At 44.4% G+C, this 18,231-nt stretch overlaps 1 protein-coding gene across 1 annotated transcript in view; it reads right to left on the bottom strand.

Annotated features, from left to right (window-relative positions):
• Nucleotides 1–17,961, bottom strand: part of EFTUD2 (elongation factor Tu GTP binding domain containing 2) — a 33,368-nt gene extending 15,407 nt beyond the window's left edge. Inside the window, exons 1-15 of the mRNA XM_040435347.1 lie at nucleotides 17,853–17,961; nucleotides 12,900–13,021; nucleotides 10,414–10,579; nucleotides 9,042–9,120; nucleotides 8,884–8,959; nucleotides 8,316–8,381; nucleotides 7,579–7,614; nucleotides 6,903–6,993; nucleotides 5,886–5,968; nucleotides 5,521–5,687; nucleotides 5,317–5,441; nucleotides 2,339–2,402; nucleotides 1,269–1,359; nucleotides 1,048–1,183; nucleotides 747–874 (exon numbers count right to left, since the gene is read on the bottom strand). Of these exons, the coding sequence (XP_040291281.1) occupies nucleotides 747–874; nucleotides 1,048–1,183; nucleotides 1,269–1,359; nucleotides 2,339–2,402; nucleotides 5,317–5,441; nucleotides 5,521–5,687; nucleotides 5,886–5,968; nucleotides 6,903–6,993; nucleotides 7,579–7,614; nucleotides 8,316–8,381; nucleotides 8,884–8,959; nucleotides 9,042–9,120; nucleotides 10,414–10,579; nucleotides 12,900–13,010 (1,419 nt within the window). The 5' untranslated portion in view covers nucleotides 13,011–13,021; nucleotides 17,853–17,961. The remainder of the gene's footprint in view (nucleotides 1–746; nucleotides 875–1,047; nucleotides 1,184–1,268; nucleotides 1,360–2,338; nucleotides 2,403–5,316; nucleotides 5,442–5,520; nucleotides 5,688–5,885; nucleotides 5,969–6,902; nucleotides 6,994–7,578; nucleotides 7,615–8,315; nucleotides 8,382–8,883; nucleotides 8,960–9,041; nucleotides 9,121–10,413; nucleotides 10,580–12,899; nucleotides 13,022–17,852) is intronic.
• Between the last annotated feature and the right edge of the window lie 270 nt (nucleotides 17,962–18,231).

The following is an 18,231-nucleotide window of genomic DNA, read 5'->3' as shown; positions in this document are numbered from 1 at the left end:
CTGGTGATGTCCATGAGTATAAGACTTCAGGCCGTCATTGCCAACAAAGGGGTTTCAACCAAGTATTAGAAATTAACATTTTATTTACAATTATTTAATTTGTCCAATTAATTTTGAGCCCTTGAAATGAAGGGATTGAGTTTAAAAACATGTTTTAGCTCCTCACATTTTTATGCAATCATTTTGTTCAACCCACTGAATTAAAGCTGAAAGTCTGAACTTCAACTGCATCCGAATTATTTTGTTCAAAATCCATTGTGGTAATGTATAGAACAAAAATTACAAAAAGGTTGTCTGTCCAAATATATATGGACCTAACTGTAAATTGCCCAATCATCAATACTTATCTTTATCAGTCTAAGACAGCATTCAGGCACACTAGCATTTAGGATTCGGCAGGCTGTTCCAGCAGGGGATCTCTTTGGATTCCAGCATTGGCAGTAGCTTGAGCATCCCTGTCTGGTCCCATTAACTATTATGGGGACCAGCAGTGATCTGGCCGCAACCTGGCAAATATGCAGAGAACTGGCTGGAAGGAAACCACTGCGTGGAGATCCAGCCAATTCTAATTCAAGTTTCTGGCACCCCGGAATGCAGAGATCCGGCTGGCAGTTCCCTGTCTGAACAGCCTGTCTTATCCTAAACGCTACTGTGCAACTAGCCTAAAGCCAGAATGACAAAACACAAGTACATATATACATCTATAAATACCAGCTAATTTAATAAAAGAATGAAAATGTACGCACATCAGGATCACACTGGCTCATCTCCTCTCCTAGTTCAGAATCCATACCCCCAGTATAGGTGTGTTCAATTTTGGCTCTTGCACCAGCCTTTGGAGATGGAATGTGCTGAACACACATATCCACAAAACCTTCAAAATGAGAAAATGGGAGCAAATCGATTAAACCTAATAATTTTACATTACAACAAAACATGAAAAACACGTCAAGCGCATTGTAAAAGTAAACCTTATATGATTAGCTGCTTGCGTATTCAGCATATATGTACAGCATGCAAACTAGAAGGTCAGAGTATAAAACTTACCTGTGAATTCCCCAAAGAAGCGATTGCATACAAGCCTCAGTAGTGGACGGATATTAAGCTTCAGTTCCTCCTTTGTGAGATGAATGCCCAAGTCTTCCAGTGTCTGTGGCAGAGTAGTATCTACATCCCCCACTACCTGTAAGGGAACAAAAAAAAAAATAATTAACACAAGCTCTCAGTAAAAGAACAAATCTAAAAAGAACACAGAAACCAGTGCTGACCTGAGCCAAAATCTTATACAAAGGCTCCAAGATGAACTCCACGAAACTTCGCTGAGAGCTGCTTGTTGGAGCTTTCTTGGTAAATTTACGCCTGGAAGAAGTAACAGAGTTAACATTCCTTTATTTTAAACCTGATTACAGCTGCCCCTTCCCTCTAAGTCTTGTGAGCACAGGAGCTACCCCCCAACCTGATACTATACTGACTTTAAAGGGGGATGTCTCACGAAAAATATTGTTTAGTTAAATTCAGACCAATATTATAAACAATGTTTGCATTTACACATCTCCAGATAATACAGAAATATTAGCGCCACCTGCTGTTTCTATTGAACAGCCATTCTGTGTGCACCTAAGCAATTACAGTAATGCTGTCTTACTTGCTCAGCATCGCCTGACAAGCAGAGAAGATGCTGCAGCTTTAAAAGAGTCCAGCTTACCACACCAAAGATCCCTCCACATGACCGAATGAGCAAGACGGAGCATGTGTCTACAGATACATTTTACAACATGGACATAGAATGGCTGTTCAGAAGAAACAGCAGGCGACGCTATTCTAACAGTCTGGGATATGAGCATTAAAGAAGTGCAAATACAAAAAATATTTATAATAAATGGGCTGGATTTAACTATCACCAATATTTTTAATGAGACAACCCCTTCAATGCTCTTCATAAATGTGATATACAGGTGAAACGCTAAAAATTTGAATATCGTGCAAAAGTCCATTTATTTCAGTAATGCAAATTAAAAGGAATTGCATTAATGCAGTTTAAAAGTAGAATTTTGTGAAAAGGTTCAATATTCTAGGCTCAAAGTGTCACACTCTAATCAGCTAATTAATCCATACCCCCTGAGCAAAGGGTACCTCAAAATTGTGAGTTTGGGGTTTTATAAGCTATAAGCCATAATCATCCAAATTATACCAAATAAAGGCTTGAAATATCTAGCTTTGCATGTAATGAGTATCTCATATGTTAGTTTCACCTTTTAAGTTGCATTACTGAAATAAATGAACTTTGCACAATATTATAATTTTTCGAGTTTCACCTGTATTATCTGCAAGTACTTACGTTTTTGGATTGAAATAGATATCACCCCACAACCGCTTGGCAAACTCTTGATAATTGATATCACCTGCAGATCAGAGAATTTTAGACTGTAAAATACCACTAGAGGAGGAAACTAAATTGGCAGTTACTATAAAAATGAAGCCTTACAGCACTATCCTCAACAAAAATAATTATTTTCTATGTTTAAAAAGGTTTCTCCCCTTTGCTAGAATATGGAAATCCCAACATTAATTTCAATGACATCCCAGAGAATATCTATGAAAAAGTCAGAAGTGAACATCAGATAATATTATTTGTTTTTCTTCTGCAATTCTGCAGCTCTCCAGTAGATGTCCTCAGTTATACGAGAAAAATCTTTTCAATAATAGAACTAGAAATGAGAAAATCGATTCTAACAAATCAATTCTTCTCATCAGCAAGGCTTCTTTATCTGTGGGGCGCTGTCCCCGCAGGTGAAGAAGTGCCCACCTGCAGACATTTAGCCCATCCCTGTCAATTTCCTGCCTGCGGCACTACTCCGATTGGAGTGGCTGCATCTGCGCAGTCTGTCCCCTTGCTCAATCGTAGCAGTGGCCCAGGCAGAAAATTGACAGGGCCGGGCTAAAATTGTCTGGCCCTGTCAATCTTACTGCAAGTGGGCACTTCTTCATCAGTGGGGACAGCCCCCCACAGGTGAACAAGCCCAGCGGATGAGAATGAGAATTGATTCACTCATCTCTGGTTCAATTATTTAAGACTTTTTTTTGTATAACTGACCCCTACTGCGGAAGAAGTGCAGAAGAAAAACTGCAATAATTGCATCCGAGATTAGCGTCTGACCTGTCTCCACAAGTGAAGAAGCCCTACTGATGAGACAAATCGATTCGCTCAGAACACTTCAAAAACTGAACCATGAATCAAAAGTATAAAAGCACTGTCCCAAAAGACGGTATGGTTAGTGTTCCCTGGAGCAGTTGCTTTGCATTTTTGACAGTAAACTTTATTTTGGCGTTGATGGTCAAAAAATTCCCTTGGTTCAGCAGGCGGTTTTATTCTGGAGATGCAAGACTGTCTAAAATTTTACTTCCATGATAGGAATGTTATAAGTGCTAGTGAAAACTAGTGCCTCACCCTTTCTATAAATTCTGAATTGTTAAAGTGCTTCCCAGGGAATCATTTAAAAGGATTCTGTCAGCAGATTTAACCCCTCTAACCTAAACATATGCTCATGTCCAGACTAATAAGAAGAATCCTAAGCTGGCCTTCTTAAACCTCACTGTGGCTCTATTTGCCCCAAAAAAACAGGTTTTTATAACCTGTCAATCACTTACTTAAGGTGCCCAAGGGGAGGTCCGTTAATACAGGGAGCCCGGCGGCACCCCTTGCCGTCCAGTGCCCAGCGCCGCCTTTCCCATCTTCAGCGCCGCCTCCGCAATCCTCCCCATCCCTCTGCCAGATCCCGCCCCTGCGCACTAGGCTCAGCCTGATGCGCCCGTGTGGACTCCTGGCAGTGGCTTCGTTGAGCGAAGTGCGCATCAGGCCGGTGCATGCACACTTCGCTCAACATCCCTTTAAAATAGTTGCAACTTGTCCTAGCTTGTGACTAGGACTGGTTACCACCACTTGCAAAAAATGCCTAGGGGCTGTGGACTCACTACACACTTCTCTACAACAGATGGTAATAATGCAATCCTGCCTACGATATGCCATCATGGCTGATGGCCAGGTTGTTTGCGGCCATTTTAAAATTATTCCCACAAAAACCCTTTAATATAAAGAGCTCACACATTTTTGTGCAATGTATTTAACAGGACAACAGCACTCTACATCTTCAGACTAAAGCACAGATTGTCTGTTGCCATAGTTAATTCCAGTGGACACTTATTACTAGTCTGCTGCGTATGGAGTTAGGCCTCTTTCACACGGGCGTTGCGGGAAAAGGTCCGGGTGCGTTGCGGGAACATGCGCAATTGTTCCGCGCAAGCGCAAAACATTGTAATGCGTTTTGCACTCTCGTGAGAAAAATCGCGCATGTTTGGTACCCAAACCCGAACTTCTTCACAGAAGTTCGGGCTTGGGATCGGTGTTCTGTAGATTGTATTATTTTCCCTTATAACATGGTTATAAAGGAAAATAATAGCATTCCGAATACAGAATGTATAGTAAAATAGCGCTGGAGGGGTTAAAAAAATAAATAATTTAACTCACCTTAATCCACTTGCTCGCGCAGCCCGGCTTCTCTTCTGTCTCCTTCTTTGCTGATTGCAGGAAAATGGTAAAAGATCATGTAATAGACCATGTGATGACTGGAGTGACGTCACCACAGGTCCTTTTCCTGCACACAGCTAAGATGAAGACAGAAGAGATGCCGGGCTGCGCGAGCAAGTGGATTAAGGCGAGTAAAATTATTATTTTTTTAACCCCTCCAGCGCTATTTTACTATGCATTCTGTATTCAGAATGCTATTATTTCCCCTTATAACCATGTTATAAGGGAAAATAATGATCGGGTCCCCAACCCGATCGTCTCCTAGCAACCGTGCGTGAAAATCGCACCGCATCCGCACTTGCTTGCGATTTTTACGCAACCCCATTCATTTCTATGGGGCCTGCGTTACGTGAAACACGCACAAAGAGGAGCATGCTGCTATTTTCACGCAACGCACAAGTGATGCGTGAAAATCACTGCTCATGTGAACAGCCCCATAGAAATGAATGGGTCCTAATTCAGTGCGGGTGCAATGCGTTCAACTCACGCATCGCATCCGCGCGGAAAACTCGCCCATGTGAAAGGGGCCTTAGAGAATTTGCCTATACAGAAGACATATGGGGAGGTGTACAGCCCCAAATTTCTAATTTTCTGGAATTTCAAAACATCCAAAAGTTTACTGGATCTATTATTATTAACATAAAAAACCTAACATACACTAGTGAAACAGTTGTACTCGCAGTTTATAATAATCCAGTAATGTGCCCCATAGTAACAAAACTTTAACATACCGTATGTGTCAGAATAGATCTTGGCAAATGAGCCCAGCGTGAAGCAGATGCTATACTGTGAACTTGCAAAGCATACGTTCCCCAGGAGTGGGGATAAAACCAAGTTCTCATCTGTGGAATACATGCTGCAGAGAGACAAAGCATTATGAATGCAGAATCAAGTCACTAATTTCTAACTATTTCCTAACTAAACATCCCCTGTACCTCAGTAATCCATTAACCTCATCCACAATGTGTCTCAGCTTGTAATAAGCATCAGTAGGCGGCAGCTTCAGCTCCAGAATTAACCGGTCTATTTTATTAATGCACACTGTGACAGCTAAACGTTCCTGTACAGCGTGCTTGATCAGACGCTCTGTGTTCAGCATTACCTGTTAGGGAAAATTTAAGAAGTGGATGCAATTATTGTTCCATCTGAATTAGATGAAGAGCGAGCAGAGAGACAAACAATGATTCCATCAGTCCGAACACGGGCATAGACGGCAACTTTTCCTATTTTCAGGGCCTACACGCAACTGATCAAGAATCTATTTTAGCAAAACGCTAACAGTATAGACCAAGAATCTTACCCCCTCTGCTGCGTCAATGAACAACACAATTCCATCTGATATTCGAAACCCAGCCGTGACCTCGTCAGAAAAGTTCACATGACCTGCAAAATAACGACATACTGAAGCGAAGCCTAAGATGTATAGCATTCTTAGGATGTAAGAACATAAGATGAAAAAGTGGTGGGGTGGAAGGAAGAAGGTTGCTATAAACTTGCATTCACATCACAATGTACCTTCAGTACCTGCTAGACAAAGATGACTTAAATGTTTTTTTTTAGTAATTTTATATTGATGGCTTGTCCTCAAAATAGGCCATCCATATCTAATCAGTAACTTTGATGCAGGTACTACACAATTGCTTCCACTGTGTAGAAGACTTCAACAGGAGCAGCGTTGCATTAACCAGCTACGCCCCCTACACAATGGATGGAACGCTGTAGTTCCAGAGCTGGAACTACTGTAGAATAGCTGATTGGCGGGGGTGCTAAACCCCCACCGATCAGATACTGAGGATATCCTTAGGCCTCATGCACACGACCGTTGTTGTGTTCCGTTCCGCAAAATTGGGTTCCGTTGTTCCGTGATCCGTGTGTCTTCCTTTATTTTTGGAGGACCACCAGACAAAGGAATGTAAAAAAAGGTCTAGGACAGGTTTGCCATGCAAATGATAGGAAAAAAACAGACGCGGACGTTGTGTGCCTCCGCATTTTTTTAGCGGTCCCATTGACTTGAATGGGTCCGCAAACAGTTTTCCGTGAAAATAATAGGACAGGTTATATTTTTTTGATGGACGAACCACGGACGACAAACTGTGCATTGGCTGAGTTTTCAACGGACCCATTGAAAATCAATGGGTCCGCATAAAATCACGAAAAACGGCGCAACGGACACGGAATAAAACAACGGTTGTGTGCATGAGGCCTTAGGATAGGCCATCAATATAAAATACATTTGATGTACAAGAGGTACAGCAGAGCAGAGTTGTAAAATAACCTCAACTAAACAATATGATCTCATCCATCAGATTATGAATACCTGGAGTATCCATTATATTAAACAGATAGGATTTTTCCTTGGTGTCGGGCAGAACGATGGTCACAGGTGTACTTTTCATGCCAACGCCTCTCTGCAAACAAAGAAGAATACAAATTGCATAAAGGGAGACATTTAAGACTGGTTATTCTTGTTAACTCTAAGACTAGGTTTATCTGTCTAGCGTATTTTGTTAGGCTAGTTTCACATTAGCGTAAGAGGCAGAGAACAGCCCGCCCGAGCTCTCTGGATCTGACTAAAATGAGCTGCAAGCAATGGTTTTTGTCTGTCCGAATCCCACTATATTTGCTGAGTAGTGGCCGGATCCCATTATAGTCCATGGGGGCTGGCGGGCACACAGTAACCTCCGGCTATGCTGGATCTAGAGAGCTCCGGCAAGCTGATCCCTGCCAGAGCAGCCTGCTGGACAGCTCTAATGCTAATGAACAAGGTTTTATTCTGTTCCCCGTCTAGGAACAAAAAGGATAAAAGACAGCAGTGCCAAAATCCGTCATATTATGGACAACAACATTGTTACTAGAGCCCATTGTTTGTCATTCTGCATAATAAAACAGTGCGGTTTGCTGCAATCTTTTGTCCTGCCTTATTTATGGAAACTGTGAAGATATGAACCTATCCTAAGTAAAATTATTTTACCTGTGCTTTATTGGCCACTTACCTCCTGTTCGGTAAAAAGGATATCGGTGTAGCAAAGCTGAAAAGAGAACAAAAAGACATCCACATAAAGCAATGGACAACTGCACAAACCAAAATTATATTAAAAGCCAGCAAGGTGTATGAGGCTGTATTACAGGAGCCTGATATAGTGGAGGAGCTGTTTCTGTAGTCACATCCCTACTCATTATCATAGAAACATTCCATTATGGCTGTGGAATAATATATTTACATCTTAGATAAGCATTATCGAGAAACACTGAACCAAGTGGTGCTGGCAGTGTGAGCATATTGCACACTGCAGATATTAAAGGGGTTTTCCCATCTCAGACAATGGGGGCATATCGCTAGGATATGCCCCCCCATTGTCTGATAGGTGCGGGTCCCACCGCTGGGACCCGCACCTACAATGAGAAAAGAGCGGGAAAATGAACGGAGGGCGCACTGCACATGTGCAGCCGCCCTACATTCATTTCTATGGGGCGCCGAAAATAGCCGAGCGCTGGCTCATCTATTGGCGTCTGCCCCATAGAAATGAATGGGAGCATGAGCCACGCATGCGCGGTGCGCTCCCATTCACTTCTATGGGAGCAGCGCTTGGCAGGGTCCTCCAGTCACAGCGCTCCCTGCTTCGTTCTCGTTGTAGGTGCGGGTCCCCCCCACCATTGTCTGAGATGGGAATACCCCTTTAATGTAGTTAAACCACAGATATGAAAGCAACAGGCAAATACTAATACTTACATCCTGGTCATGGTGCTTGCGGATCTCGGGATGCGTTTGCTCAATTAGACAGTCCACAAAACAGGTCTAGTAACAATCATGAAAAGAAAATGGTCAATACAACATCTGTTTTATGAAATGCAGGTAAGAGCAGTGAGACTATGGAACTCTCTGCCTGAGGAGGGGGTGATGGTGAGTACAATAAAGGAATTCAAGAGGGGCCTGGATGTATTTCTGGAGTGTAATAATATTACAGGCTATAGCTACTAGAGATGGGTTTTTGATCCAGGGAGTTATTCTGATTGCCTGATTGGAGTCGGGAAGGAATTGTTTTTCCCCTTAAGTGGGGAAAATTGGCTTCTACCTCACAGGTTTTTTTTTTTTGCCTTCCTCTGGATCAACTTGCAGGATAATAATCCGAACTGAATGGACCAATGTCTTTTTTTGGCCTTATATACTATGTAGATGCTGACCTGAAAGTACTGCACGAGAAATGCCATCATTATTTCATGTCCCTGACAGATATGCAGGCCATGATCGTCTTGTAAATGGGACAAACACAGGAGTGTAATATTAGTAGGACATTTACCTTTCCATGATGAAGGTGCCCACAAAGTGTCACGTTCCTAATAAGTTCTGAATTATCCATGAGATCGGCCAAAAAACTGTAAGATATGATTGCACACAATATAAGAAACAAATCAGCCTCTTTACCACAGAAGAGAGAGGTTCATGGAATATACTCACTCCATGGCATACACTGTGGCAGGCAGTCCTTGTTCCATCATGGAGAACTTTTTTGCCTTCACTGGTTTAATAATAGGTTCTGTGATAATAGAAAACACAAGTCTATAGTACAGCTAAAAAAGCATGACAAACACTGGCAAACAGTATACAAGGACTACAAAAATTCCTGTAACACCCCAACATGAAGATAAGGGTTAATTATGAAACAGAAGTACACCTATATTAGTTGTATCTCTGGCGCAGATAGCAGCGCAAAGGTCCTTTGCGCCACAGTCTGTGACTATTCCCTACTCATGCCAGGTCTAACAAAGTGGGCTTGGCGTGGGAAGGGCTGGAAGGCCCATCTCATTTACCATTTTCATTGTCTGTTTTAGGCACAGAAAATGGTCTAAATGCAGAACAGCTAGGACGCCGTCTTACATTTATAAGCGGCGGTGGATCCGCCGAAGTTATCTAGAAGTCGGCGTCTCTACATAACTTCGGTGGATCCACCGCCAGTGCAGGGATTTATTAAGACTGGCGTCTAAAACGCTGGTCTTAATAAATGAGCACCATAGTGTCTAGCCACAGCAGATCAGTCACTGGAATGGATACTAACTGGTTGGGGGACAGTGCTGCAATAATGATACAATTTTGCGCTGCACTGGATAAGGCTAGGCCAGAGGCACGGTACATCACCCGCACCTTCGTTCAACAGTTAAAAGGGTTGTGTGTCTTATCGCTAGGATATACCACCATCAGACAGGTGCGGGTCCCACCAAGAACATAGCCCCCAAAATGAATGACAGCCCTCCGTTCACTTCTATGAAAGTTCTAAAAATAGTCAAGCGAGCATGCTCAACTATTTTTGGAAGCCCCATAGAAATAAATGTGGAGTGCAAGAGTGGCCACAGCTCCATTCACCCCTATGGGACTGCTGGAAACAACTCTATTTTCAGATTTTCTATAGATTAAATGGTGGGTGTATGTGCATGAGTGGCTGTTCTCCCTTCACTTAGGGGGGCCCTGATCAGGAGACGACTACAGAGATGACATACAAAATAAAAGGAACAGTTCCAGCACTTTATGTTCCGATTATTGCTTCGTCTTTATTTCATTATTAGTTGCAGTTTACATCTTGTGGATATCACATCCCACCACCGCAACAGGTTAACATGCTTCGAGCTCCATCGTTCTTAATCATAACATAGATGACACCCACACCTATCGATATGCCACCAATGCCTCGGGTGAAACAACCTCTAAGGCACAGTGCCACAAATTATCTCTAACACATTGCTGCGGGACACTGTATGTTGGACAAATTCCAGTCTTGCCCAACCCTAACTGGGAAGACAGATGATCTTTGTTACCTTCCACATGTTCCTCTCACCTGTTAGAGGCTGTGTGTCCTCCTCCTGCACTATAGTCTCCACCTCAGGACCATACACTTCCTCAGCAGTGGGGTAATATTTCTTGTCCTCATGGAGAACAACCTCCATCCCTGGACGATCCTCATCAGGATCTCCAATGTATTCATCATCGTCATCATCTTCTGCCTGCACGAAAAAAATAATAAAAAAAATAGAATAAGAGAATAATAAGGGAAATAAGCAGTTAATGTAACTTACACTTTATGACCTCCAGTCTACATAACAGATCATACACAGCAACAACTGTCGCACTACTACAACCCTGAGCACGCATGGACTACTGCAGGCTATCAAGATTTGCTAGGAGTGGTTGTTTTGCAACAGCTAAAGAGCTGCATTGTTGAAGACGACTACCCTAAGTGATATGCTAGTATGTGCAGAAGAAACCATGAAATGGTTCATAGAAGTCACAAAATGGCACCAGAAGGGAGTTGAGTATCGAGTAATCCCCATGACCCCACTAAATCAATCGGTACCAAGATGTAGGATCAACTATTAAAGGGGTTTTCTAATTTCCGGTAAATAAAGCTTATTCATTGTATAATAAAAGCTTTGAATACATTCCAAGTCTAACTGATACAGCTGCACATCCAATTAGGTGTATGCATTACTGCTGTTGTAAGGGGATCTAGGTGCTGGTTAAGAGCGATCAGACAGACTTGTTTGTTTAAAGGGGTCCCCGCGTCGGGGATCATATTTACCTCTGCTGGGTTCCAGCTCCTTTGCTCCCATGCAGCTCCTGGGTCTCCATGCATCAACATCTGGTTTGATATGGGTCCCGTGGCAGCTGTAGTCAATAAATTGCCCATTGACATGACGCATGAGGGACACGTTAATGGGTGTAATGGCTGCGTGACCTGCATCAAACCAGGTGTTTTGACGCGAGGAGAACCAGGGGCTGCGGCGCGGACTGAATGCAGCAGAGCAGATCAAGTATGATTCCCACTGCAGGTCCAGCCATACTGGGCGGTCTACAGAAGAGATCACAAGCGGTGAACAACCCCCTCTACCAGCTGTAGCTTCCTTCCTGGACTGATTTATCTTACTCCAGTCCATGATGGAGTTCTCATTTGTCACTGATGCTGAGGAGTGCGATTCCCTTCCCCCTCAATGGTTTCCAGTGGGTGCTCTGCTTTCTATCTACACTTGAGCATCTTTCCCTGCAAACTGGCTTGCATGTGGCCATCAGAGCCTGCAAGTCTCCTACATATAAGCGATTCACTTTCCTTTCACGGTCACAGAGCTGTGCTAGGAACAGAACCTGTAGTTTTTACTGCACACACATCACTTTCCTGCCCCTGTCAGCCATCAATGTGAACAACTTTCCACTGCTGATTTTGTCTGCAGCACCCTGCCGTCTCTCTCCCCGCTTTTTTCATTCTGGCCTGTGACAATAATAAAGAGGGGGGCGTTCAGACTAGTGTCAGAACTCCATTAAAAATGTATGCTAAGAAGTGAGGTCAAGGAAGTTCCAGCATATCTAGTGTGTGCAGAATCAGGAAGAGCATTCACCTCCTGAAAATGGGTTGATGGTAACAAGTGCATCAGAATCGGGGCAATTTCTGGCACCAAAAGCTGCAAACCCATGCTTTTCATTCGGTCTTGGTTGACAGGTACACTTTAAAGCCAATACAATGCTTAGTGCCACTATGGAGAAATGTTGGGTGCAGCTTGCACCACTGCAGCACTTTTAGGGGTTTCGTAAAGAGCCAACCACGTTTATAGGGGTTGTTCAGAATTGCTGCGCCATATTCAGCATAGGCTCCTGCTGATGTGAACAGGAGCAGCGCTGCAGCTAAGGCTCCATTTACACGTCTGCAAATTTTGTTCCGCATTTTGCGGAACGGAATTGCGGACCCATCCATTTCTATGGGGCAGCACAATGTGCTGCCCGGACACGGAAATGCGGATCCGCACTTCCGTTCCGCAAAAAAATAGAACATGTCCTATTCTTGTCCGCAATTGTGGACAAGAACAGGCATATTCTATTAGTGCCGGCAATGTGCGGTCCGCAAAATGCAGAACGCACATTGCCGCTGTCCGTGTTTTGCGGATCCGCAAAACACGTTACGGACGTGTGAATGGAGCCTAACAGCTGAGCTCACTACAGAATGGACAGATCTGTGGAGTGCCAGCGCTACAAAGTATCAGCTAATCTGCAGGGTTGCAGACACCTGCCATTTTGACGTTGATAGCCTATCCTGAAGATAGGCCAGCAATATGTAAATCCTGGACAACCCCTTTAAACATGTCTACATGTGGAAAATCCTATTTCCTATTTTCGCCATTTGAAAAGAGGACTTTCTGAAAGTCTATAAACTTTGGAAACTGAAACATGACAGCCATTTGTAATTGTGCACATGCAGGAAAGAATCAGCCATGTTACAGAACCAAAAACGGGAATGAGGATGGAAAAACTGGACCATACAGGACACTTGTGCCTTACCACATCTACATCCCTGTCATCTCTTCCCATGTCGTCATCATCGTCGTCGTCATCAGAGTCCAGCTCAGGGCCAATGTAATTACCAAACTCATCATATGGGTCAGCATCCATGTCTGCAGATCCTGAATGTGCAGAGGAATAAAACAGGCTGAATAAAGATGCTTCATGTTACAAGTTATTCTGTAACTTCATCTCATCCTATTACCTACTGTGTGTATGGTCACACAGCCAGCTTGTCGGCCACTATAAACAGTAACACAAGGGTCTCAAAGGTGCTTCTCCCTATCATGATGGCGCTGCAGAGGCTGAGATGGGGGTGGGGTACTTGGCTCCTGGGATTTATTCAGCTCTGATACAGAAGTAGTTAAAAGGGTGTTCTAGATTTATGTGAAGATTATTATATACTGAACAGTTAAAGGGTTTCTGTCACCAGATTTAACCCTATTAAGCTAGTTGACATTAGCGATGTGCTAATGTCAGCTGAACCTAACTAGCCTATTCCTACTTTTATCTATGCTCCCGTTACGCCACAAGTCTAACTCTTAGGCTGGGTTCACACGGGCGTTGCGGGAAAATGTGCGGGTGTGTTGCGGGAACACCCGCGATTTTTCCGCGCGAGCGCAAAACATTGTAATGCGTTTTGCACTCTCGTGAGAAAAATCGTGCATGTTTGGTACCCAAACCCGAACTTCTTCACAGAAGATCGGGCTTGGGATCGGTGTTCTGTAGATTGTATTATTTTCCCTTATAACATGGTTATAAAAGGGAAAATAATAGCATTCTGAATACAGAATGCTTAGTAAAACAGCGCTGGAGGGGTTAAAAAAAAATAAAATAAAATTTAACTCACCTTAGTCCACTTGATCGCGATGCCGGCATCTCCTTCTGTCTCCTTTGCTGAACAGGACCTGTGGTGAGCGTCCATTACAGGTCAAGGACCTTTGATGACATCACATGATCCATCACCATGGTAAAAGATCATGTGATGACCGGAGTGATGTCATCAAAGGTCCTTGACCTGTAAAGAATGCTCACCACAGGTCCTGTTCAACAAAGGAGACAGAAGGAGAAGGCGGGGTACGCGATCAAGTGGACTAAGGAGAGTTAAATAATTTTTTATTTTTTTTAACCCCTCCAGCGCTGTTTTACTATGCATTCTGTATTCAGAATGCTATTTTCCCTTATAACCATGTTATAAGGGAAAATAATAATGATCAGGTCTCCATCCCGATCATCTCCTAGCAACCGTGCGTGAAAATCGCACCGCATCCGCACTTGCTTGCTGATGCTTGCGATTTTCACGCAACCCCATTCACTTCTATGGGGCCTGCGTTGCGTGAAAAACGCAGAATATAGAGCATGCTGCGATTTTCACGCAACGCACAAGTGATGCGTGAAAATCACCACTCATCTGAACAGCCTCATAGAAATGAATGGGTCGGTATTCAGTGCGGGTGCAATGCGTTCACCTCACGCATCGCATCCGCGCGGAATACTCGCCCGTGTGAAAGGGGCCTTATAATATGCTAAGTAGCCTGCTAATTGTTCCTGCTCCTAGAGGCTCCGTTCTCCCACCAAGTCCTGATTGACAGGGCCAGGCAGCGCTCGCATCTGTCTGCCAGCCCTGTGCTCTGGTGAAATCTCGCGCCGTTCAGTATTCGGCGCAGGCGCGGTGAGGAAGCTGGCAGCCTGCAAGCGTCTTTCCCTCACAGCTCCTGCGCTGAATGCTGAACAGCGCGAGATTTTACCAGAGCACAGGGCTGGCAGACAGATGCGAGCGCTGCCTGGCCCTGTCAATCAGGAACCGGAGGGAGAACGGAGCCTCTAGCCTGTGAGAACAACGCCCCCCCTGCTCCTAGAGGCTAATTAGCATATTATAAAAGTTAGATTTCTGGCGTAAAGTGGGCTTAGATAAAAGTAGGAATAGGCTAGTTATGTTTAGCTGACATTAGCACATCGCTAATGTTAGCTAGCTTAATAGGGTTAAATCGGATAACAGAAACCCATTAAGCCTCGTTCAGGTGGCTATGGTTTATAGCTGCTACAAGAAAGGACATTATTGGCACGGTTGTAAACGTGGCTGCTGGAGGGTTCATGGTACAGAATCCGTGCCAAATGTCCGTTAAAAGACACTGTGTGAACATATTCATATGCTTTTATTCTGTGCCATAATCAAATATTCTCGTATCCGTTCTGTAAATATACAAGTGTAGACAGGCTAGACAATCCTTTACGCGTTAAAGGGGTTCTCTGGGATTTTGAGATTGATGGCCTATCATCAAGGATAGGTCATTAATATCAGATCACTGGGTGGTCCGACTCCTAGCACCCTGCCCAATAAGCTCTATGAAGAGCCGCAGTGCTCAGTGAGAGCTTAGGCCTTTCCTAGACCACATGACATCACGTTCATCAGTCAGTCCCATTTAAGTGAATGGGGGCCGAGCTGCAGTACCAAGCACAACTGCTATTCAGTGTATGGAGGCTGTGGCGCTCACTAGAGCTCTGGTGAGCGCCGCGGCTGATCGGAGGTGGTGCCAGGAGTCAGATTCCCGCCGATCTCCTATTGATGAGCTACCCTGAGGACAGGCCATCAATATCAAATTACCGGATACCCCCTTTAAACAGATACACTGAAGCAAACTGTGAGGACAGGCGATTTGTGCTGCTTAGGCCACGTCCATATCTGTGTGCCCCTTGTATTCTGTCAAGAACACTGCACAAAATAACAGCATGCAGCACTATTTTGTCCCTAAAATGCCGGTTTCCCTAACAGAACCCAACAGACCACACTGACAATGGGGTCCGTCCGGCGGTCACATTCAGTTATGTACCAGATCCAGCCATTCGGTCATTTTCCTTGTTCTGCTCCTACAATGGAGAAGAACACCAGAAACAACAACACTGGTGTGAACCTGTCCGTTTTTTTTTTTTTTTTAAGGCTCCTGCACACGACCACTGGGTGTTTTGCAGTCCGCAAACTGCAGATCCACAAAACTCTGATACCGGCCACATGCGTTTGGCATTTTGCTGAACGGAACAGCTGGCCCCTAATACAACCGTCCGTAATGCGGACAATAATAGGACATGTTCTATTTTTTTGTGGACCGGCCATGCGGACACAGTTCCGTTTTTTGCGGCCCCCTTTGAAGTGAATGGTTCTACAAACAGGTTACAAAAAAACGGAGCAGACATGGAACAAAAAAATACCGTACATTTGGGTGCACGAGCCCTTATTTTGCTCCAGAGCCGACTGTCAACGCCAGACACTATTGGAAAAAATATTATTTGAAAGCAGGACTAAGGCCTTAATCACACGGTTAGTATTTTACTGAAACCCTTGAGGACCCTGTGATTTTCCTTTTTTGCGTTTTTCATTCCCCGCCTTCCCAAAGTCCTGACTTTTTCCATTCAGCCTGCTTGAGGCTTCAGGCTATTTCAGCAATGTAATATGTTCCCCGATCTCAGCCGGGGAACGCTGTTACAGGAGCGGAAGCACGCGGCTTCCGGACTGCTCAAATGCCGCGGTCACATTTGAACACGGCATCTGAAGGGAAAACGTATGTGATCAGCCTAATGGCATACATGTGCCGCCCGCTGCACGTGAGAGCGGGCGCCATGTTTAAAGACCGGACTACATGTACGGCGGAGGTCCTGAAGGGGTTAAGTATTTGTAAGCCAAAACATGGAAGAGGGACAAATATTTCCATTTTCCTTTATCTCTGTGGGTTCCAATCCTGGTTGTGGCTTCCAAATATGGATGAAAAATCCATCTCATATCCAGTGGTTACGACCACCCTGCAATCCAGTGGTCAGGATCGTGGGCGCTCACATAGGCCGGTGCTTTTTCCTGTAGTGTACAAACATGTCCACTGCTGCTGGATTGCAGGGTGGGTCGTAACCATGGATGCGAGCACTGAATAATATGGTGGAAAAATGAATGAAGCCAGCAAAGGAGGCAATATGGACAATCACAATACATTAGTAAGTGCCTGGTATTAACCTCCGCTACATGATAAATGCTATTTGCTGAAGTGAGACAACCCCTTTAAGGCTGTATATCACAGATTTCAGCATAAAACTGAAGCATGCTACAATATTGTATGGAATAAAGACAGACATAACAGAAACCGACAGCCACCCTTATATTCAAAGTGGTCTATCAGACGCCGATGGTGTCCGTAGTATGATGGATCCAGCACTTCTATTTTTTTTTCTCTTCCAGTTTTAGACAAAAACAGAAAATCTTGACTCTCACTGAATATTTAAAGGGGTTGTCTCATCACAGACAATGCGGGCATATCGCTAGGATATGCCCCCATTGTCTTATAGGTGCAGGTCCCACCGCTGGAATCCACACCTATACTGAGAACGGAGCAGGCAAAGTGGTAGCTGGAGGACGCCGGTCCGGCCACCACCAAACGCGCTCCCTATAGAAGTGAATGGAAGTGCTCCGTGCATGGCCGGCCACCTCTCCTGCTCACTTCTATGGTCCTGACGGAAATAGCTGAGCCAGCACTCAGCTGTTAGCGGCGGCCCCATAGAAAATGGAGGGCGCATGCGCAATGCACCCTCCACCACCTTGCGGGGCTCCATTCCTGATATAGGTGCAGGTCCCTGCGGTGGGACACCTATAAGATAATGGGGGCATATTCTAGTAATATGCCCCCATTGTCTGTGATGAGACAACCCCTTTAAGCCTATGCTGCAAAGATTCTATTCACTGGCAGCAAGCAGACATAAGAAATTTGCCTAACGAGACAATGAATAAGCATCACTTACATACATTTACTCACTGAAAATAAAAAAGAAATAGTGATCAGGTTGCACTGAAGAGCAGAAGCAGCTGTGGAACTAAAAGACCCAGCAAGCCCCAATAATATAAGTAGTACTATGTGATGTATGGCTGTATGACGGTGGTATATACACACATGAACCAGGACCACTCGACCTTACCTGCAGGTTCCCGCTCACAGCCCGCACACACACGTCTCTCGTACGTTCTCCACACACGCCGCTCTCTCTCACGCACTCTTCCTGCGACACCGGCCGAAAAGGACCCAGCGCGCCGACCACAAGTTCACTGTGCTGTCCCCCGGCTGCCTGAACCAATGCGGTGGGAGGTGGGGGCACAAACATAGTGAACATCTCTCCACCCACACTCCGTTTAATTCCAATGCCTTATCATTTAAGTGAATTATAGCATTGTGCACAAAATGGAAAGCAGAATTCTACACGGCAATAACTTAAACACCTATAAAAATACGGAAGTATTGTAAGCCCTTGCCGTGACGCTCTGCCTTCTGATTGGTTAAATTGTCCCCCATACAACCGA

Source organism: Bufo bufo, chromosome 6 (genome assembly GCF_905171765.1).
Source record: "Bufo bufo chromosome 6, aBufBuf1.1, whole genome shotgun sequence".
In the NCBI taxonomy this organism is placed as follows: Eukaryota; Metazoa; Chordata; class Amphibia; order Anura; family Bufonidae; genus Bufo; species Bufo bufo.
This window is presented reverse-complemented; position numbering and strand designations above follow the sequence as displayed.